At 35.8% G+C, this 24,375-nt stretch overlaps 2 protein-coding genes across 8 annotated transcripts in view; one reads left to right on the top strand and one right to left on the bottom strand.

Moving 5' to 3' along the window:
* The window catches only part of LOC150101260 (ribitol-5-phosphate transferase FKTN-like), a 353,950-nt gene that overhangs the window by 254,323 nt on the left and 75,252 nt on the right, over positions 1-24,375 (top strand). For 4 of the 7 annotated variants that reach the window (XM_090401597.1, XM_090401593.1, XM_090401596.1 and 1 more), the window contains one exon: positions 5,661-6,315. The exons of 1 other annotated variant lie outside the window; for it this stretch is intronic. In XM_090401597.1, the coding sequence (XP_090257723.1) occupies positions 5,661-5,892 (232 nt within the window). In that variant the 3' untranslated portion in view covers positions 5,893-6,315. Of the gene's footprint in view, positions 1-5,660; positions 6,316-24,375 lie in introns of those variants that run through there. 2 more of the 7 variants (XR_016549166.1, XM_090401595.1) reach the window with 1 other exon arrangement.
* Positions 23,126-24,375, bottom strand: part of LOC150101259 (solute carrier family 71 member 1) — a 268,455-nt gene continuing 267,205 nt past the window's right edge. The window contains exon 12 of the mRNA XM_090401592.1: positions 23,126-24,374. Coding sequence (XP_090257718.1) covers positions 24,141-24,374 — 234 coding nt within the window. The 3' untranslated portion in view covers positions 23,126-24,140. The remainder of the gene's footprint in view (position 24,375) is intronic.

Genomic DNA, 24,375 nt, shown 5'->3' with positions numbered 1-24,375 from the left:
TTAGAGTCCTAACCTAGTTAGTCTTTCGTTGTGTGTGTGTGTGTGTGTTACAAGTTTAATATTGTATCCCTGATGATGTCTCAGTGAATGAGGCAAAATACTGGAAAAATTAAATAATATTTTTAATCCTTTCTCAGCCTCTAACATGCGTTTCTCCGAACACTTAAGCCAATTCACATCGATCATAAAACTACGACCCAAAAGGAAATTAATATCAGTAAGCAACTAGAGATCCCCAGTCGATCAACATTAAACATAATTCACAAGAATAGAACGGTGGGGTACACCAGAAATTACACTCTTCTTTTTTTAAGATTGCTTCGTCATGCACAACTTGCTGTATCACTCAGAGAGCCATTCTCATCCTTTGCAGCTTGTGCACCAACTTATTATGCGGTAATCTTTCAAACGCGTTTGGAAAGCATAAGAACATCACTATATATGATTCTCCCTTATCGAACACATTCATTTCCTTATCATAAAATGCAAGTAAATTGTTAAAACAAGACCTATATTTTAAAAATTCATGCTGATCATAATAAAAAATACTATGTTCATCACCTTCAATCTTGCATTCTATTCCTAACTAATCTTTTCAACACTTTGATTACAATTTCAGTTATACACACTGGTATATAACTGCAAACTTATGTCCCAGAACCATGCTTATGGAATGGTACTATTCTTTCCACTCCTTGTTACCTTACCCACATTTCTCACATGCCTCTCTGGGTCTGCCACTGAATCTCTGTGGTTTGGTTCTTGTTTTCAAAATGTATCTTTTTTTCTTTAATAATATTTGTGTATTTGAGTATACAGTTCACTTCCAGAAGCTTCCCAACTTTGATTCTTTTTAAAACTTTCTTACACACTTTTCTTCTCTGTGATGTTCAATTTTATCCTGCTTAGAACTAAATGGTGATCACTTCCTATTCCAAATACTCTATACACTATCACTATGAACAATAACAGTTAATGAGGCTTTTCTTATTTCTCATGTCATCTGTCCATGTGAATTTGTGCACGTCTTAATGTTGGAACATGGATTACTGATCGATGCTCTGAGCAGAAATCCCACAGATATTTTACTATTGTTATTAGCATTTCTCTTTTCTCCAAAAAAGATCAGCAAGAATCAGTATTTCCTTTTTCTTTGTCAGCTGCCTTCTCTAATTTCTTAACTTCTTTCTTAGTAGGATCTTTTGTGGGACTGTAAGCACACTGTAAATCTCATTATCCAATTCCCTACTCTGATATCACTCTACTTGATGTTACCTGCCATTCAGGGTTGTTATCCTTGTATTTAAATGTTGAATACTATAGCTACTCTACTTCTTTTCCTTGATCGTTATTGCCTGAATATAACATCTTGTATTTGTTGCTTAGAAGAATCTCATGTTTTTAACAGGTGAGATTCTTCTTGGTATTGATACTGCATAAGTGGAGTGGTACTGCATAAGTAGAGTGATATACCTATTGAAACCTTGGTTTCAGTAGTTATATCACTTTTGCAGTTACACTTATGGAAATGCAAAAGTGATATAATTTATGCAGTTCTTCTGCTAGTTTCATTTCTACTTATGCAGTTTCATTTCTCTTCTCTTGATTCTTCTTATGTTGATGGTGACAACCTTGAACTCTGTCGATAGGGTTCGTTTCAGTAGCGGACTTTTCACTGTTCTCCCTGGTTCCCTGACAAAAAGAGTGGGGATCTTGTTTACTGGGGAACACACCAGCTGGTGTGAAGTTCTATCATTTTATATCGGTTAAAGCCAATAATAGTACATTTTGGTCGACTAAATTCAAAATTGCCAGCCCATCTTCATTCATTCAGTATTATCCGAAAAAATACCTACTAATGGAGTGCACCACTAGAAGATGAGGATTGAACCTTAGGTCAGATGCCCTTGTCCATTCTCTGCATTCCTTAAAACATGGAGGACTTCTCCCAGTTATCCAGCTTTGATACTTAATTGATCCCAAATTTCCTACAGCAGTCATTCAGTTTAGTTATAGAATCCCTGGCGACTTGAACTGGATTATCTTAGGAATATCACATCTTCATAGAGTAAAGAGCTAAGTTCAACAATTTTATCATCATCATCATCATCATCAAATTCCTGCCATGTACCCTCAAGGGGTGTACAGGATATGACAGTACTACATGAAAAAATTACATCATTACTAACTTCCTATCTACAATTTTCCTCCAAATCAGTCTGTTACTTGTCAAGACTCCAACATTATCAGATCTTATATTTCTATCGTCTAAGGCACTTTGTACCGTATCAATCCACCTATATCTTGGTCTTCCTCTGGGTCGTTTTCCTGCCAACCTGGCAGAGAACATTTGTTTTGCTAATCTTTCCTCTCCCATTCTATTTAAGTGACCATACCATCTGAGATTAGCTCTGCTAACGCATTCCTGGATGCTGACAATGTCAAGTTCTTTCCTAATATCCTCATTTTTAATATGATATTGCCATTGATGCCATCTGTTCACGCCTCTAATCTTTCTCAGGACTCTCATATCTGCCGCCTCTAGTCTTTGGTCAAGTGTTTTACTTCTGACCCAGCTCTCAGATCCATAAGTTAAAATTGGTTTGAACACAGTCTTGTATACAGCTAATTTAGTGTTCCGACTAATTTCTTTCTTATTCCATATGAATTTATTCAATTGACTTCCCACGATACCAGCTTTGCTGATTCTGTTGTCTATTTCTATATTTAGTTTACCATCTTCAGTAAAAATTGTGCCTAAGTAGCTGAAGTTCTGAACCGGAATCTGGAGACTCACCATGGGAGACCCAAATTACCCATTATACACATATATATAATATCTATATACTATCATATCTCTCCTTGAATCCCTTCACCATCAGGGAACTCACAACCAATTCTGGCAATCAATTCCACTCACTCATCGCTCTCCATGCAAAACATCTGGTCCACATGGGGTGTGGACTTTAAAGTCACCTCTAGTAACCACACTCTTATACAACTTCCACAGATGGCCCCTAGTTCTCCAGCTATATGTCATATATTGAAAAATTTCACTTGCATTAATACTTAATCATTTCCCTCTCCCATTCTGTTTAAGTGACCATACCACCTGAGATTAGCTCTGCTAACACATTCATAGATGCTGACAATGTCAAGTTCTTTCCTAATATCCTCGTTTTTAATATGATATTAATGCCATTTGTTCATGCCCCTAATCTTTGTCAGTATTCTCATATCTGCAGTCTCTAGTCTTTGGTCAAGTGTTTTACTTCTGACCCAGCTCTCAGATTCATAAGTTAAAATTAGCTTGAATACTGTCTTGTATATAGCTAATTTAGTGTTTTGGCTAATTTCTCTCTTATTCCATATAAATTTATTCATTCGACTTCCTACCATACCAGCTTTGTTGATTCTGTTGTTTCCATATTTAATTTATCATCTTCACTAAAAATCGTCCCTAAATAGCTTAAATGTTTTACTTGTTCTATAGGTTCTCCATTCACAATGATTCTGCATATTTTCATTGCCTTGTTATTGCTGACCTTCATACCATATCTATTACATAGATATTCAATTTAGTCAGGGAATCTTGCAGACTTGTAGCAGATTTATTTAGAAGTATAACATTATCTGCATAAAGCAAAGACATTTCCAATTTTGATATCAGGTTTAATAAAACGTTCCTTCATAATGTGATCCATATAGATAATGAATAACAGAGGGGATAAGGTACATCCTTGTCTCACACCAGATTTAACATCAAACCACTTCCTGTACTTCAATTCTAACTGATGACTTACAACTCAAAGATTAAGTATTACTTGATATAATGCCCCATTGACACCATATAACTGTAGCATTTCAAATAGCGTCTCTCTTGGCACTTTGTCATATGCCTTTTCCAGATCTACAAAACTTAAATATAGATCTTTGTTATTATATATTCCCATGATTTCTCAACTACCTGTCGTAAAGTGAAAATCTGATCCTGACAGCCTCTATTTGTCCTGAATCCAGTTTTCTTCACTAAGCTTCTCTTCCACAATCCTTCTCAACCGTTTCTCAAGTATACTTGCATATATCTTACCAGGAACACTCAGTAGAAAGATACCTCTGTAATTTTCACATTCAGTTTTATTTCCTTTTTTATATATGGATACTACGAGAGCTGTACTCCAATCATCTGGAATTCCTTCCTCTGTTCAGGCCTTCTGAACTATGAAGTGCAGCCACTGTAAGATTTTTATACTTCCATACTTGAGCATTTCTGGTGGAATATCATCTACTCCTGCTGCATTTCCACATTTCAGACTTTTGATGGCTTTTTCTACTTCAAGTACAGATATGTATTCCTGACTGCATGCCTGGTCAGTGTTTTTTACCACTGTGCTGTCATCACTGCTTGTTTCATTTAGCAGTTTCAAAGTAATTACTCTATACTTCAAGGATATCTTTTTCTCCTGTTTTCATGTCACCTTTATCATCTCTAACTCCTTTTACAGCACTCTTTCCTCTATTACTAAGCTTCTTCAACAACCTCCAGAATATTTTTCCACCTTCTTGATATTTATTTTCTATATTCTTGCCAAAGTCCTCCCATGACTTGTGTTTAGCTTTCTTACATTTGTCTCTGTATTCTCTAAGAGCACAAGCTGACGTATTTGCCAGGAACTTTTCATATGCTTTCTTCTTGGAGTTGTGTCCACCATGGAGTTCTGTTTCTGTCCTTACAGTGAACCTCACCACATGTCTCTGGCTGAATCAGTCGGTCTTTTCTTCATTGCTTGCTATTGAATCTCCAAGGTTTGGTTCCTGTTCTCAATCTTTTTCATTTTTCTTCAATCGTGTTTTTGTTATTTAGTCTACAGTTCACATCCGAGAGCTGCTTAACTTTTATTCGCTTTAAAACTTTCTTACATTTTATTCATCAAATCACTTCGTTGCTGAAAAATACTTTAACAAGCAGAGACAAACAAGTTATTGTTCCTCTATATTGAGCCTTGTTAAGACCCCATCTAGACTATTGTGCCCAGATATGGGCGCCAGGATTTCTTCTTGATGGGGGAGGAGGGGGAGAGGATCCAGAGACGAGTGACCAAGATGATAGCAGGTCTGTGGAATGAACCTTATGAGAACAGGTTGAGGATTTGTGGGTTGCAAAAATTGGTTGATAGGCAGAGGAGTGGAGATATGATTGAGACATTCAAATTACTGAAGGGTTTCTATAAAATTAATTAAGATATTTTTGAGAACAGGGCTGGTTGTGGAAGGACTAGGGGACAACCATGGAAACTGGGCAAAAGTGTGGTTAGTAAAGGTGTTAGAGCTGGGTTCTTTACTTTTAGAGTGGTGAATGAGTAGAATGCGCTCCCAGAGTCTGTGGTGGATGCTGTGACAGTGAATGAGTTTAAGGCAAGGTATGATAGATACTGTATGAATGTCGAATAGTTGTGATGAATATGATTTGGGGCCCTCCCTCGATGAGTCTAATGACTCCCTGGAGTTGCCTAATAGTAATAATAAGACTTCGCTGTGTATTCTTAGGAAATATACAAAGGAGCTACCTTCCCCCCTTGAAAACATAGAATTTGCATTATATAAAATATTTCAATTATATGGGTCGAATGGGAAAAATTAATAACTGTTTCTATTTTCAGATATATCTTTCCAAAATTTCATCTTTGTTGGGCTGAATTCCTAAAATTAAAAATTAGAGTACCCTGTGAAACAGAAGATTATATACAATCTAACTATGGCTCAAACTGGTTTGTGCCAGTGAAAGAGTGGGACTGGAAGGCTAGTCCTCCAAATGTTGAAGAAAATGGCCAGTGGCCAGTAGAAGAATGGCCAGAAGTTATTCAACTCATACCACTGCCTGAACAGACTTAAGTATGCTTTCTTATGCATATCCCACACAATAATATTTTAGATGTATATAGAGTAATTCCGTTATTAAACAAAAATAACTTCAATTACAGTTAGAATAAAATCATTCAGAGAAAGAATACCATTTCTTGAAGACATTTACTTATTTTTTCATTTGGAGAATGCAACACTAATTTGTAAAAAGGTCAAAAATGTTTATTGGCCATGGATGTTGGGCAGTACTGTGCCTTCAAAGTTTCTGAATAATTGAATTAAATTCATGGATTAAAAGTTATGAACCATTCTCTGGCATCAGAATTTAATTCAATAATTCATTTAGAATCCAGAGTTGTAGCTCAATTTTCTTTTTGTCTTATATGAGATGCAATATTATTAGTTTTGGGAAATATAGTAATAAATTTTTTACCAGTGATATAATTCTGTAAACTAGAAGTTTAGATATCTTTTCTTTATTAGGAATTTTCATCTGAATTCAGTCTATGGTGGGGGATTATTCATCCATCCATCTTCAAGGTCCACCTTTCCTAATTGGGTTGTGGGGGCAGCAGCTGCAAGAGGAACTTTAGATTGCCACGATCCTCCGTCACCAAACTGAGGTGTTCTGGTGGGACTCGCAGACTTGTCTACCCAAGGGTCTGGATATAATCTATCCACCGAGTCCTTACAGTCAAGCTCCCGCAACATTGCGCTTGCTTAGCCAATTCGGATATCTAGCTCTACGTCCCACTTTCCATCACTTGTGAATATGGACCCAAGTTATTTAAACCTCTCCACCCGCCTCAGTGGGACTCCACTCACATGTAGAGTGCACTGGGATGGTTGTCTTGAGACCACATGTTTCTGTTTTGGCCACACTGATCTTCATCCCAGCTTCTGCACAAACAGCTACAAACAAACCTATCCAGGGTCTGCTGGAAGTCATCTGTGGAAGATCTAAGCAGAACTAGGTCATCTGCAAAAAGCAGACGTCCAATGCTACATCTTTTAATTCTGACACCCTCACTGTCTCGGTTGTGCCTATCATCAATCCAGTCCATAAATATTATGAAAAGGAGGGGGGGGGGGGACAGAACACGCCCTTGGCAGAGACTGTGAAAGGTTCATACTTTATGCTGTTTACCCTGACACAAAACTCTGGGCATTCATTAGGGGACTTGATGGCGGCTAATAGTTGGCCATCCACTCCATACTCCTGTACTACTTGCCAAAGCTTATCCCGAGGAACCCAGTCACATGCCTTCTCCAAGTCCACAAAACGTGTAGACATTCTTGGCATATTCCCAAGATTTCTCAAAGAACTTGCCTTAAAGTGAAGATTTGGCTGTGCTTCTACCAGGACGAAAGCCACATTGTTCTTCCTGTAACTTTGACTCAACTATGCTCCTGCACCTTCTTTCCAAGCACCTAGCATATACTTTTCCAGGCAGGCTGAGCAGAGAGAGAGATGCCACAATAGTTGCTGCAATCGCTCTGGTCTCCCTTCTTGAAGGCTAGTATTATTATGCCCCTCTGCCATTGCTTTGGTGCTCACCCAGATATCCAAGCAGTCTGACACACTCGAGTCAACCAGAGAACAAAGTCTCGATTCAAGGCTTTTAGCATTTTGGGCTGAATTTCATCATCACCAGCAGCCCTGCCTGATTTTAGCAATTTTATTGCTAAATGGACCTCTTCTGCTGTGAGACTAGTCATTGCCCCGAGCTGCACCTCTTGGATGTCCACAGATGCTGTGCCACCTGGGTTGAGAAGGCTCTCAAAGTATTCCCTCCATCTGTAGAGGATATCCTTCTCGGTTGTTGAAAGTGCACCATCAGAGGCCTTAATTGCCCTTGCTGCACAATTTTCTCCCTCAAAGCCGGCGGATGGTCTGCCAGAATACTTTGTTTGCATTTGCATAGGATGAGTCTAATCTTTCTCCAAAGGATTCCCAAGCCTTCTGCTTTGCTGTCTTTACTGCCGTAGCAGCAGCTTTTCATGCCTCAGTGTACTGGAAACGCATCTCAGGTGACCTGACCCTAAACCATGTTCCTATAATATTAGTGGGGATTATAAGTTCCTATAATGTTAAAAACATTATATATAAAAAAATTATATTTTTTCCATAATGTTTAAGAAGAATATAAATCCTCACACACACAGTAGTACACCGAACTATGGTAGCAGATAATTTGTACAGCACCTAACTTTTAAATGTGATAAGTGTAAATGAGGACTCTGATGAGTTTGGTTATAACAAGTAGTAGTCTACAGTACTAAACCAAAAGTAGTTCCAAGTTTGAGTGCTGTGATAATGAACAAAGTCACTATGAAAAATTAAAACTATGATGCACTTTTTTAAAAAAAAAGTTGTTGTAGGTAATTTTCATGCTTCTTAAATATCTTTATAAATAGATTTTTAAGTACTATATTTTTTGGACCATAAGATACACCTTTTTACATAGAGAAATCAACTTTGAAGTGGGCTTCATCTTATGGTCTGAAGGTAGGTAATACTGGGTTTAAGTCTTGGATTCCAGTGTTTTTTTTAGCGAGCCAAACACATGTCTCGCTGTATATGTGAGAATTCCCAATTTACATACGAAAACTTTACCAGCATCAATAGTTAGTGGGAAAGCGTATGCAGTTTTGAATGACGAGATGATTATTGTCTTTTAAAAAATGCAGCATAATAACGTGATGGATGGTACTGAAGATGACTTAGTTTTTAAAAAGAGTGATAACAACAGTTTAGACAATAATATGAAAAGTGAAAGTAATGAGACAAGTGAAGATGAACTGAATGCTGATGGTACAAGTTATGGTGGTAATAAATGAAATTTAAGGTTTTTTTTTTTTTTTTATATATATAATTTATATATAATAATTTTTTTTTTCTAAAAATTGTCTCATAAATTTGGAGTGTATCTTATTATCTGAAAAATACGGTATGTCTCCATTCATTTTCAAACCACTACTACAAAAGAGTAATTAAATGACAATTTAAAACTTCTGGATTACTACTGGCTAATAATTCAAGATTTAAGGCAAATAAAAATTTAAAAAATTAATTTAATTAAAATGTGCGTACTTTTTGTGGATGGGAGAGGAAATCCATAAGTGATGAATTCAGCATTTCAGAATAACTATGCAAATTAATTTTACAAAAAGTTTAATTTGTTGATCAGTATTATTTTTGTTTGATATACTTTTGAAACTACTGCTACATATATTCATACTTCTAAAAATTGCTTAATATCTGTTCAACATATATTAACAATTTTCATTTCCAGTAATGTATCATCAAAGTTTCTATTGCCCCCCTCCCCCACAAGCCAGCAATTTGAAAATATGACCAACTTATCATTGCACAGCTGTATTTAGTTATTAACTTATCAACACAAATTCTTCCTGTTCTTTTGTTCATTTTCCTCTATGCAGCTTTTTCCCAATTGAACACAAGAAATACATGGACTTCTATCTCGCTACACATGGCACTCTTTGCAATATAGGTTTTGCAACCTCTCATATGTGGGATTTAAAAAAAAAAAAAAAAAAGAAGGAAGAAAATGCTCATCAATCAGAGAGAACTCTAAGTTGGAATATGGAAAGTGTTGTGGAATGCTATGCTGTTTATCTTATACATTACTTGTTTTGGTCATTTGATAAATATACAGTTTGTAGATGATGCAACAAATTGTTCTAGTGTGATGTTTATAGAGGTATTATTCTTCCTAGGTATAGGGATTACATATCATTCAAAAGGAGAAGAGGAATATTGCTGATAACAGCAGAAAAACCAGGAAAAGAGTAGAAGTTTAGCTGGAAAGTTGGATTGAGGAAGACATTGTATTTGAATCTATTTGGTGTGAGATGAAAACAGTACAAAATATACCTCTTTGCTGCTTTTGGCCAGAGAATGCAAACAGAAAAGTATGTGATATGCATAAGTAAATTAGATCAATGAGCACATTCAAGTAATCATTATGGAGACATAGTTGAAGTCTTCCATAATTCTAAACAGTTTGAAGGAAAGGGTATGAACCACCAGTTTGAGTGATGTATCTGGTGAATATCATCAGAGCATTTGCCCATAACCACTTTTCCTCTGAATAAGAAGAATGATTATGATCTGGATCTATAACTGTGATCACTCTTCCCCTATCTACCTTGATGTATGTGGTATTAGACCAAGCTAGTGATTAGGGCACTCAGGAAGCAGCTTGCAGTGGTGCCATAGTATAAGAAGCTGCAAGGGAAGGATATAAGTGCATAAGTAATGCTTAAGGAATATTTAAGGAACAGAGTATCAAATTGCATGTTCAGGAGAATGAAAGTTAAATGGATTAGTGGTATCATTAAGCAGGAATACCAAAGATATTGTGAGAGAAAGGTGATCAGCAGGCAAGAAAGATCAGATTAGGAGATTTTAAATGAGCAGACCAAAAGGAATAAGTAAAGCTAGGATTTCCCTAGCTTTGCTTATTCTGTTGTCTATTTCCAAATCTAATTTGCTATCTTCACTAAAAACTGTGCCTAAATATCTGAAATGTTTTGATTATTCTATAAGCTCTCCCATTCAAAATGCAGCAGATGTGTTCAATATTTCTGCAGTTTCATTCTTTTTATTACTGATATTCATTCCAAATTTGTTAAAACTGTTATTCAATTTAGAGAATCCTGGAGACTTGCACTGGATGTGTTTAGGAGTACATCATCTGAATAAAGCAAAGCTCAGTTTGACATCTCCAATTCTAATATCTGGCTTAATGCCACTTTCTTTCATAATGTGATTCATATAGATAATAAATAACAGTAGAGATAATGTGCATCCCTGTCTTACCCCTGATTTTACATCAACTGATGAGGAGGAACTGGACATGCAGAAACAAAGCAGTTATGGTTTCCCCTGCATAAGGTCTGGATCTTATGGACTGTTATGCACAGATCTGATCTCCTGGGTTTCAAGAAGATAAGGATTTTGTAGAGAGGATCCAGAGAAGATTTAGTAAGTGTCAGGTCTATGGAATGTTAAATATGAAAACAGACTGAGGGAATGCAACTTGCAGAACCTTGTGAAAAGAAAAAAGGGGGATATGATTGAGATATACAAGTTTGGCGAGGGGTTGTTACCAGATTAATGTAGAGGGAATTTTTTTTATAGAGTACAGGAAGACAGTGGTGTAACAAGAGGCCATATCTGGAAGCTGTATAAGAATGCCAGTAAGGGAATGAAGAGTTGGTTCTCTGCATTGAGAATCTATGTGAAGAACCTGTTAGTTAGTGGAATGTTTTGCCTGAGAGTCTGGTGAGTGCCAAAACTGTTGTCAATAGGCTTTAAGCACCATTTGATCTTTTGTGCATAAGAAAGTGGACCTCCTGTGATGAGTGTTTTTATTCCGTGAAGGTCTTATTGATGATAATTTACAGATAATTTTCATAATCACTGCCTACACAAACCAGAATCAGTAATTCCTCCTCTCCTCTGAACCTGAAAAAATATTCAGCAAGTTTTTATTATTATTATTATTATTGTTATCTGAGACCTCCAGGGAGTCAAAGATGAGGGAGGCTGTAGATTATCCAACCCAACTATCATACCTTCCCTTAAATTCATTTACACTAGATGCACCCACTATCCCTAAGGGCAAATTATTCCACTCACTCACTACTCTCTGAGAGAAAAACCTAGCTCTTACCCCTTTCTTGACTGAGAACAACCTTAACTTCCATGGATACCTCCGTGTTCTCTCCCGCCTTCCATATAACGAAAAATTTCATCATTGGAAATGCTATAACACCCATTAAAAAGTTTATAGACCTCTATCATATCACCCCTCTTTCTCCTGTTAACCAGAGTCCGTAATCACATACTCGCAATCTGTCCTCATAATCTAAATCCCATAATCGGATATAATCTTTGTAACTCTTCTTTGCACACTTTCCACAGCTTCTTTATCCCCTTGGAACCCGGAAGACAAATCTGCGCACAGTAATCCAAGTGTGGTCTTATCAAAGTCTTATAAAGAGGCAAAATTACTTCCTTATCCTTACATGTCAAGGTTCGCTTCAGCATAGAAATTATGCTCTGAGTTGTATTTGCAACTTTTGCTATGTGACCTTTGAACTTTAAATTCTTATCCACCAATTACCCTTGCCTCCTCAGTTTCTTATAGCATAACCACGCTAATATAATATGCTGCTGGATCTCTAATCATGCCAAAGTGCATAACTTTACACTTACTAACGTTAAACTGACAGCCATTTTCGTTTGCCCAGATTTCCAGTCTATTCAAATCATTTTGTAATTGCTGAATATCAGTAGCATCCCTGATTGCCCTGCCTATCTTCACGTCATCAGCAAACAATTACTAATCTGATGATAAACCCTGCTTGATGTCATTAATGTATAGATTGAACAATAATGGCCCAAGGACTGAACCCTGAGGTACACCACTGGTTACCTTAAATCTGGAAGATTCACACCCACTGTATACCTAGCCAAATTGGCTAGGCCTTTAACACATTTGCATAACTAGAGTCTCAGCTCAGGAATGATACCAATGGAAGGAATGTATGATAGTTCCATTGTACAAGGGTGGTGCAAAAACTGATGTTAGTTAGACACCAGCCTATCAGTATCTCTGGTGTGATAGTGAAGATTTTAGAGAAATTAGTAATAACTCGCATACAGAAATGGGCAGACAAACATGCTATACTCTAAAGGAACGTCATGTTTTAGCAATTTGCTTATATTTTATAACAATGTTATGGCAAAGTTGGATAAAGAGAATGGATACACTATGATAATGCTGGATTTTCCTAAGGCATTTGATAGGATACCACACGAAAAGGTGTTGCATAAACTAGAGAAAATGGGATTCGAATATAATCTCGACTTAGATCAGGGGATGGTTGACAGACATATCAAAAAGTGGTATACAGTGGGCATGAATCTGCCAGATTTAAGGTAACCAGTGGTGTACCTCGGGGTTCAGTACTTCAGTATAGATTGCTCAATCTATACATTAATGACATCAGGAAGGGTCTACCATCAGATGTGCAATTGTTTGCAGATGATGAGAAGATAGGCAGGACAATCAGAGATGTTACTGATATTCAGCAATTACAGAATGATTTGAATAGACTGGAAATTTGGGCAAACTAAAATGGCTAACAATTTAATGTTAGTAAATTTAAAGTTATGCACTTTGGCATGATTAGAGTTCCAGCAGCATATTATATTAGCGAGGTTATGCTACAAGAAACTGAAGAGGCAAGGGATCTTGGTGGATAAGAATTTAAAGTTCAACGGTCACATAGTAAAAGTTGTAAATACAACTCAGAGGATAATTGCAATGTTGAAGCAAACCTTGACATGTAAGGATAAGAAAGTCATTTTGCCTGTTTATAGGGCTTTGATAAGACCACATCTGGATTATTGTGTGCAGATTTGGTCTCCCTGGTTCCAAGAAGCTGTGGAAAAGGTGCAAAGAAGAATTACAAAGATTATTTCTGGATTATGGGATTTAGATTATGAAGAGAGAGAGATTGCGAGTATGTGGATTGCAGACTCTGGTTAACAAGAGAGGGGGGGGGGGGTTGGTATGATAGAAGTTTATAAACTTTTGAATGGGTGTTATAGGATTTCAATTGATGGAATTTTTCATTATATGGAGGGTAGGGAGAGAACATTGGGGGCATCCATGGAAATTAAGTTTGTTCACAGTCAAGAAAGGGGTAAGAACTAGGTTTTTCTCCCATAGATCAGTGGGTGAGTGGAATAATTTGCCCTTAATGGTAATGAGTGCATCTAGTGTGAATGAATTTAAGGGAAGGTATGATAACTGGCTTGGGTGATTTATAGCCTCCCTCGATGGGTCCTTGACTGCCTGGAGGTCTCAGATAAGAATAATAATAAGAAGAATTTTCATGGGAATGTTTCTCCAAAACATCCATACAAATTAATATGGGAAAGATTTATCTTATAATGGAACAAAAACATGGACAGAACAAGAAGCAATTCCTGGATTAATGAGAGCATAAGCTGGTGAGAGAGAGAGAGAAATATTCTTTTGCATTGAAAGTGCAAAAACAGTGAATAAGTTTAAGAAAAGGCTGAATAAAATTGTCTATGACTGTGAGGATTTCCAATAATGAGCTTTTTGACTCTGTGGAAGTTTGATATATATATATATATATATATATATATATATCCCTTCCAGAAACTGCAACATGAAATGCTAAATTATCTATAGAAATTAGAAAAACACAAATTATAAAAAGCAAGCCAAGAAAGTAAACATTGAAAGATCCTGGCAAATCAATATATTTTTCAGAAAATTTATAAAGTTAATCACAAGTTAGTTAGAAAGTTGTTAAAATTTTTGAAAGATAAATATCATGAATGTGGTAAGTGATTCTAGAAACGTTTAGAAACTAAAGAAAGAGACACTACAAAAGAAATGGAAGTTCGTTTATAAATAAAAAGTAAAATTTTGAATTTAGATGCACTTCATATCCACTGTAACCAACAGGCTGTGGGTTTGAATCCCATCATGGACATGGATGGGTGGGAGATGAGGCCTAAATTGGCTTACAAAGATTTACAGACTATGTAAAAGATAAATAAATATGCAATGGGGGGGGGGGGGATCCTTAGCCTGCTCACCCACAGAAAATGTAGGAAAGAAAGCAATTAGAAACCTAAAATTTGATACCCTTAAGCTAGAGTAAAATCTTGTTCTAAAGGCTTCAAATAAAAAAATAAAATTCCATATGGTGATAGAATTACAGAAATTTCTCAAATATACAAATATACAGAAAGGTATATTTGCAACTTTACACAGTTGCAAATATACCTTAAGTATGTGAGCATCCTTCCTTAAGAAAAGTCTAATTAAAAAAAGTTAACAGTAAGCTCAGTTCAAGTCATAGGAGATCTGTTTTGTCGATCTTGAAAGGCATATTGTTAAAATACTAAAAGATATAACAAAACTGCAATATAACCAAAATCTTATATATTGAAATGATATAAATGAAACAAAATGATATGTTGAATGATATTGAAAGTTTGAGATGTGTAAATTGAAGCAGATCCACTGTTATTTATAATGTGTATATATAGTTTTTGTCAATCCCATACACTCTCAGGCCATAAAATTTATAGTGCATCAGAGCTGGGTAGACAAGTAGTTAAGAAAGAACATCTTGATATGTTTTTTGAATAAATGGATATTTTCTTGGAACAAAATGAGTGGTAAAGACTTCCAAACCATGGAATGAAAGGATGGTTTAAGTACAGGTAACCCTTGTTCAACATGGTACTTACACAACTCGGTTTTGATAAACACAGTGCAGATTGTAGTAATCCTTTATCTTTTCATATATTTTTCACCTCATGACTTAAAAATCAAATTTCATCTTCATTAAATTTGCATCTGCCTGTATCGCACATGTAGTTATAAGTATCGAATTTATATTAGGGGAAATACCCTTTAGCATGCATGTACGTCAATTGTTTACCATATAAAGCTTTTATTGTTGAAAATTGTCTTCGTTTTCTGCTGGGGGGGGGGGGGGGTGGGGGGGGGGGGGGGTGGGGGGGGGGGGGGGTGGGGGGGGGGGGGGGTGGGGGGGGGGGGGGGTGGGGGGGGGGGGGGGTGGGGGGGGGGGGGGGTGGGGGGGGGGGGGGGTGGGGGGGGGGGGGGGTGGGGGGGGGGGGGGGTGGGGGGGGGGGGGGGTGGGGGGGGGGGGGGGTGGGGGGGGGGGGGGGTGGGGGGGGGGGGGGGTGGGGGGGGGGGGGGGTGGGGGGGGGGGGGGGTGGGGGGGGGGGGGGGTGGGGGGGGGGGGGGGTGGGGGGGGGGGGGGGTGGGGGGGGGGGGGGGTGGGGGGGGGGGGGGGTGGGGGGGGGGGGGGGTGGGGGGGGGGGGGGGTGGGGGGGGGGGGGGGTGGGGGGGGGGGGGGGTGGGGGGGGGGGGGGGTGGGGGGGGGGGGGGGTGGGGGGGGGGGGGGGTGGGGGGGGGGGGGGGTGGGGGGGGGGGGGGGTGGGGGGGGGGGGGGGTGGGAAGAGAGAAGCTTTCAATACGTTACAGTTATATGGTATCAAATGGGGCATTATATCAAGCAATATTAGTCTTTATTTGAGTTGTAATTCAGCAGTTAGAATTGAAGGAAGTACAGGAAGATGGTTTAATGTTAAATCTGGTGTGAGACAAGGATATGCATTATCCCCTTTGTTATTCATTATCTATATGGATCACATTACGAAGGAAAGTGGTATTAAGCATGATATCAAAATTGGAGATTTTAATGTCAGCTCTTTGCTTTATGTGGATGATGTTATTCTTCTAAATAAATCCGTTACAAGTCTGCAAGATTCTTTGACTAAATTGAATAACTGTTGTAATAGATATGGTATGAAGCTCAGCAATAAAAAGACAAAGACAATGAAAATAGACAGAATCATTGAAAATGTCAACTGTGTTGTCAATGGAGAACCTGTGTATCAAGTAAAACATTTCAGCTACGTGGGCACGATTTTTAGCGAAGATGGTAAATTAAATATAGAAATAGACAGCAGAATCAGTAAAGCTGGTATGGCGGGAAGTCAACTGAATAAATTCCTATGGAATAAGAGAGAAATTAGTCAGAACACTAAATTAGCTGTTCCTACTAATTTAGTGTTCTGATCTCAGATCCATAAGTTAAACCAGTTTTAACTTATGGATCTGAAAACTGGGTCAGAAGTAAAACACTTGACCAAAGACTAGAGACCGCAGATATGAGAGCCCTGAGAAAGTTTATAGGTGTGAACAGATGACATCAATGGCAATATCATATTAAAAACGAGGATACTAGGAAAGAACTTGACATTGGTCAGCATCCAGGAATGCATTAGCAAAGCTAATCTCAGGTGGTATGGTCACTTAAACAGAATGGGCAAAGAAAGATTAGCAAAACAAGTGTTCTCTGCCAGGTTGGCAGCAAGACGACCCAGAGGAAGACCAAGATATTGGTGGATTGATACGGTACAAAGTGCCTTAGATGATATAAGACCTGATAATGTTGGAGTCTTGACATGTAACAGAATGATTTGGAGGAAAATTGTAGATAGGAAGTTAATAATGATGTAATTTTTTCCATGTAGCACTATCATATCCTGTACACGGCAGGAATTTGATGATGAAGTTTCAACGCACTTGGCAATTCAAAGTCTGCTTGAAATTTGCTGATAGCTGATAGTTAGTTTTTCAGCTTTTAGGTATTATAGTGTAAAGTTGTATGGTGTATTTTTCTCCGCTTTTGTTGGAAAACTGGGGTTTAGGGTGAAATGAGGGATGAAGGCTTAGACTTATTCCATCACAAGTTATTTCTGGATGTGGAAAGAGCGAAAACAGTAATCAACTCAAGGAAAAAAGGGCATTCTGTAGAAAAGGAGACTTGGGAATGGTTATGATTGGAGTCACCAATAGAAGAGTAACATTTACAGTATCTATCAAGAGAAGGAAATGGACAGGAATAGATCACAATCAATAGCAAATATTTCAGCATCTTTTCCAGCTCAATTTCCACACAGCCAGGTCTGCAAGGAAGATATCTTACTGTTTGGGTATTTAGATGGTAGAAAATCACGTTACACTGAAAAGGATAAGTGGTCAGCAAATGAATGGAGGTAAGAAAATTTTGAGCCAACAGGGGATTCAAAGTTTCACATTCTCTGACAAATGCACACATTCTACACTTTGGGGAATGTATGCCTGTGAATGAATCAGCAGAGTATAGTTTGTAAGGTTGAACATCTGTTAGGAATAACAGGTAAGGTTTAAAAGTCTAAGTGTTTGTGCCCATCTGTATTAGAGCTGAGCCTATGACTGTTAAAAAGCACACTTTTGAGAGGGGGGAGGGAGTTTTGATGGCTCACATTATTATCAAATTTAAGATGACTTTCATAGCTAAGCTGGATATTAGAAATATTAAATAAAGATGGAAATTTTTCAACAATGAACTGAACACAGCATTATTTTTTTGAATAATACTGAAACACAAGAAGGCAATGCTTCTAAACGGATCAAAACTATAGACAGCTGTTTCATGGAAAAATCTTTCAAAAATATTTTTTCTTAACTGGGACACTGTTAATACAGATGACTATTAAACAACAAAATTTAATAGCAAATACTATTAAAACATACTATTGAAAAGTCCTGCCCAAAGCGCTACAATTACAATGCTAAAAGAAATTCATAGCAAAACTATCCACTGTAAGAAACCATTCCTGCAGATTCTACTAGTTAGTTATAGTAAGAGTCAACTGTAATATATCAATAAAAGCAAATCACAAAATTAAGTTTTATTTGAGAAGGTGTAAGGTCAGGTTATAAGCTTACCAAAGAAATGTGATGAGGATGATCAAAATTTTTATTAGAAGAAGAAAACATAGATGGTGTCAATTATGTAGAATATCTTGTAATTAGCATCAGATTTTCATACTTTTTTTTTTTATAAAAAGGAAAATTTTTTATATTATATATATAAAAACATTTCACTAAATGTATAATACTTTATTCCTTTAATTAATATCTCTTTAGAATTTAAAGAGATACTAATTAAATAGTCCAGTTCTCGTTTGTTTCATTTCTGAAACTTGACAAGAGAAGAAAATATTGGACTTGCTAAGATAAGTTTGCAGATTATTAAAGAATTGTAACTTACTTTACATGATTTTCCTTTCATTTTCACTGTCATGTTATTTTTACATTCCACACAGTAGTGCACTTACACAAAGTTTGAAATTCCAAATAGGAAGTTTACTATAGTCAGAAAGTCAGAAAAGGGACAGCTGTTGATTAGAACAGAATTGTTCTGGAAGTTGGGTTTTGGGAAGAAATATAGTGTAAAGGAAAGGACTTTTTTTAGTCCAAAAGAAGTTTTTTTTTTTTTCCCAAATTAGCAGAACATTTCTTGAAAAAGAAGCTGTGTTGAAATGTGGATAAAACTACTAAGGAAGAGTATATAGTTTTTCCCAAAGTAATGAACACTTCCTTTTAAATATGATGAGAAGCAAACTTATTCTAGTTAAATGAAAATGGAAGAGATGAAATTTTTTTGTTCTTGGGAATAATGAAGTTCAGAAGTCAAAAAAAGGGAACTTGAAAGTTATCTTTGTAATCTATTTCCAACAAAACAGAGGAACTAATATTTAAAGGAGATGTGATGGAAAAGAACATCTTTAAGAAATGTTGGGCACAATTATTTTGTTTTGGTTTTCAAGAAAAAAAAGGGGGTTAGATTTCAATGACACTGTTGAGGGAGCAAGAAACAGTGCACATTAAGTTTGGAGTTAACTGCTTTTGTTTGTTCTCATCAAATTCTGTGATGTTTATGTTTTAATGTGTATGGTCCCTTTCTCTTTAGATCATAACACATGCAATTTCCAAACAAAAAAATACTAATTGTGGTGGTGGAGGCTGGTAGATGGTGTTGATGGAGATGATTCGTAGTAGTGGTTGAGACAGTTGTAGGTAGCCTCCCATGATGAGTCTTCGGACTCCTCGGAGATGTCAGGAATAATAATAATAAGTTTTATTTTATAAGGCTGAATTGTATATATCATTTGACTCATTTTACATGCACACATTATTGCATCATGCAATATCATAAATTTATACTTATATTATTTATTGATAAATAAAGATATTAATTTGAATTTCTCTCTCACTCAATGTTTTTTTTTTTTAGTTATTATCATAATAATATTCTGGATATAGCTCTGTCTTATTAACTGGATTTAAAAAAAATAATTAGTAAGCCACTTGGTACATAAATCACACTTCCAAGCACAATTGCAGTAAGTTCAGAGATTTAGTCCCACTCTTGATGAATGGCCTAATACAAAAATGAGACATTATTTCAGTGTTTATCTGAAAGGAAATGATAGTGAAGTTTATAATCTTGGTTTAAAATTATATTTTCTGTTCAGCATCTTATGATCACTAACCATTTCAGCACTTTCAAATAAGAGTGGGACTAAATCTCTGACCTTTGAAAATTTGAATTTTGAAAAACATACTGCTGGATGAACTGGCAGCAATACTAGCATAGTTGTTATAGATCTTATTCCTGGAAAAATTCCAATGTTATTGTTGGGGGGGGGGACTCCTAAACAAAAAATAGGCTAAATAACCATAAAAATATTATTTACTTAGAGGATAGCAGGGGAATTTTCCCAGATATAATAAATAAGAACACTCCTAAACAAAAATAGGCTAAATAGCAATAAAAATGTTATTTACTAGAATAGCTGTATCACTTTCTCAGAAAACAATTTTTAATGAAATTGAAAACTTAAAGAATGGCTTTGAATGACTTCATCTAGATCATTTTGATGATTTCTCAGCCAATCACCAAAAAGAATTGAGGTTGACAAATTTGAATTAGCAGCCTCACAATTTAAATGAAAATGTTCACAATTCAGTTAATTACCGTATTTTTCGGACGATAAGATGCACCCCAAATTTATGAGACGATTTTTAGAAAAAAATATTTTATTATATAAAGATATTTACAAATTCTTACTTAATTTTTATTTATTGTTACAATCATTTGTATTAGCAATATTCAGTTCATCTTCACTCTCGATACTATCACTGGTCTCGTTAACGTCACCGTTCGTATTACTTTCGTCTGAACTATTGTTGTCACTCCCTTCAAAATCTGTGTCATCTTCAGTACCATCCATCGCATTACTTATCCCTCATTTCTTAAATGACTTTATAATCGTCTCTTCTTTCACAGCTTCCCATGAATTTTTTCCCCAGGTACATATTTCTGAAATTGTTGGTCGTTTCATACGTCCTGTTGCTGTAACATCGAGATTTGGCTTTGATCCACTTGTTTGTGTATATTATTGTTTGTTTCCAATTACTCAAAAAGAAAACAACCTTCAGTTTTATGCCAGAGCAGAATGTATTGTGTGGATCAAACTCTAAGATCATGGGTCATAAGGTTGCATGCAGAAATTGCTGCATTTTTTTGGGGATTTCAGACCTAGAGCATAATAAATTTAGTTTAATCCTTTATCCAAGTTTAAGCAAACAAAGTTTGCACCTGAAGTATCTTCAGGACTGAGGCAACTTGTGGTAAAACTCTCATCACTTGTCTTAGTATCTCCCGTAATGCTAAGCACATCTCCTTGCAGACATGTAAAATGCTATGCACTGGATAAAGGATTAAACTAAAATTATTATAGTCTAACCAAGTGGGAAAAAACTTCCAACATCTTTCTCTAAATCCAGAATAATTTAATAATAAGGTGAGACACCTTTTGGCAACTCATATAGTAAATATGACTTCTCCATTACTTCCGCTTTAGTATTACCACCTCTGGGTCTGGCTCCCACTGACGAGACCTCAATGACTGTCGAAACCAGTCTGGGTAGTGGCCCTTCCCTTAATGCATAGCATTATACATGTCCGCAAGGAGATGTGCTTTGCATTATGGGAGATACTAAGACAAGTGATGAGAGCTTAGTCCACCTTTACCACAAGTTGCCTCAGTCCTGAAGATACTTCAGACGCAAACTTTGTTTGCACTTGGATAAAGGATTAAACTAAATTTACTATAGTTTAATCAAGTGAAAAAGACTTCCAACAGACCCTAGAACAATTTTATTTTTAATATAAAACATTATTTGTAAGTTTTTTGCTAAAATTTTGCTTTTAGCAAACTTTTAGTGATTCATTATGACTTTAGGAAATGACACTCACAAAAATGGAAAAGCAATACCGATGAATGTTTCAAACAAAAGCAAAACAAATTTTCATCTAAACTTTTATAGATGTGTCTGTTTTGCATGCTGATTTAGCTTTTTTTCATGTGATTTTTAAAGGTTTTTATTTTATTTTATTTATTATTTTTTTTTTAATTTTCTCCTGGATTGTCTTATTTTCTCATGGAAAATAATGAATTATGTTTCAATTTTATGCATGACTCCCAATTACAAAAGAATGCTAACCTATGGTGCATTTGTATATTAGTACTATTGATAACCCTGCTCTTCAGACCAAACATGGAACTTTCAGGGTGGTGTGGTCTCACATCAAGATAACGAAATTCATACCACCTAAAAATATTTACAAAACATCTGTGCCCACATTCAAACCCATAGTATGTTGGTTGTAGAGTAGATATCCTAACCAATCAGCCAACCAGACCAGCAATGGTAACAGTCCAAGCACTTGTGATTATTGCTGTCGTCAATTTCTGTTAAAGCTTGAACCCACAATATACAAACACGTACACATATTTCAGTGTCATACTATTTCTACTGCTTAAATCCTCAGTATAATAACAGTTATACTGGAATAGCTTATGAAATAGCATTATTTACTACATTTTCAGCCAAGTATCATGACTATTCAGTGATAAAGTAAACAGCAACAACAATGAATACAATATGCTCCACATATATCATTTATGTGTATTTTATTCATCTTTGCTTCATTGTTCCATCATACCAACCAACCTGATTTGTATAGATATAATGGCCATAACTTGGCCAAAAATTATACAGTAAATTAAAATACTTCATATGATATTCCAGTCTAGTTATGTCATTTCATCTCAAAATATAACAAATAATATAATATAAAATCAAAGAATTTTAGTTAAATAAAACTTAAAGCAATTAATAAAAATTATAGCAAAACTAATTTTAATAGAACCACTTTTTATTCTTTTATAATTTAAGTACAACCCAACAGTATTCAAATTTTAAATATGACAAATATAAGAATTTAAATATTATTTATGGCAATATGGGATGTATGTATATCCTGTACGCTGAAACCTTTGAATCCATTCTTACTACAGAAAACTGTAGGAACACTTTACAACAGAAGATTTGCTAAAGTAGATTTCCTTCAGATTAACTATGGTTACTGGGCTTTGTCTGGGACTTTTTACTTATTTGTTATAGTGGAACTGACTATGTATATTCCTTGGAAAATATATACTAATTTTTAATGAAAGATTCCACTATAAATAAATAATTTCAACTTCTAGGTGTCACAGACCAAATTATCTAAAATTATTAGCTGGGTACTATAATCCTTACAATGTGTGGTGATGGCAATTTTCCTATTTATAAAGAATTGATTCACATTAATCTCTAAGGAAAACAAAACCTTATAATTAAAGCTATAATTATTTTTTAACACCATACATAGATATCTATTATCTCATATTCTATTAATGAAATGAGGCTTCAAACTTTTAATGATTTATATACATGCTACACATCACATATGACATTTTTTGTCTGATCCCTGACATAAAACACATTTCAGTGTCTTAGACATCAGATGATTACTATATTTCAAATTTAAACATTGTGGTTCTAATACAGCTTTATGATTTAGTATAGGCTGACCAGGCAAGAACATTAAAAAATAAGAACATTTTATAAAAGCTATACTAATACTACAAAAATAGTGCCATTGTAGTGAATCAATTTTACAAGTGTATTTGTGACTCATTTAATTAAAAAAAATGGGACACTTGCAACTAATCTATACAGTGTAAATTATTTCAATCAATTAAGAGGGTAAATGTGTCTCAGAATATAAAAAATTAGCCTAGTTTCTTCTTTCTTTTTCTTTCATACTTTCCAAATTTAGATAGTAACTTCTATGTGGTGATTCTGAAGTTTTCAGTTAAAATTCTAGAACAGTCTTTAAAAAGTCACACTGCTGTGATAAAAATGTTAGGTTTTATATAGATTTTTCTGGCTAACAGCATGCCCCTTGCAAAATACATACACTGATGATGAAACTCAATGCATAATAAAATTCTAATGTTTACATGTTCACAAGTAGAAATATAGAGCTCATTAAATAATGGGGTGATCATTAATTTATCAAAGGCACCACATGTCATATCTTCTACTATTAGCAATTAAGGGTGACATTTATCTTGATTTTTTTTTTTTATGAATTAAAAATCTATCAAAAGCATTTGGTGCTATTTTGTACATTATTTAACAATTTCTGATGCGTAAAAGAATGACGACAATAACAATCACAAAAAAAAAAAAAAAAAAAAAAGGAGGGGTGAGACCTAGTCTTACCAGCAGACTGAAATTTCAATATTTTGCTGTCTTCATAAAGCAAAATATTTCACGTTCTTTACACATATTAAAACAAGCTGTCTAGGAGCTTGTCATATCACAAATCCATCTGAATGAAATCTCACTTCAGATTCAACTCTACTACTACTATAACGGATCTGTATCTTGCATGAGAGGCTGTGTTCCATCTGTCCTTTTATGAACCACATCATAATGAAAAATGTCTACTGAACAACCATGAAAATTAGAACTATGAGGTGAATTTCTCCTATGTGATGGAGATCTTGTGCTTGTCACATGGGACTCTGGAATGAAAGCTGCTACTAGAAGAGCTATAATCACTAGTAAGGCTCCAAATACAAAAGGTGGTCCTGGTACAAGC

This window comes from Typopeltis vanoorti, chromosome 12, assembly GCF_054136105.1.
Source record: "Typopeltis vanoorti isolate ZY-2024b chromosome 12, IOZ_Tvanoo_1.0, whole genome shotgun sequence".
Lineage (NCBI taxonomy): Eukaryota > Metazoa > Arthropoda > Arachnida > Uropygi > Thelyphonidae > Typopeltis > Typopeltis vanoorti.
The sequence above is the reverse complement of the archived record's forward strand: the minus strand, read 5'-3'. Positions and strand labels throughout refer to the sequence as shown.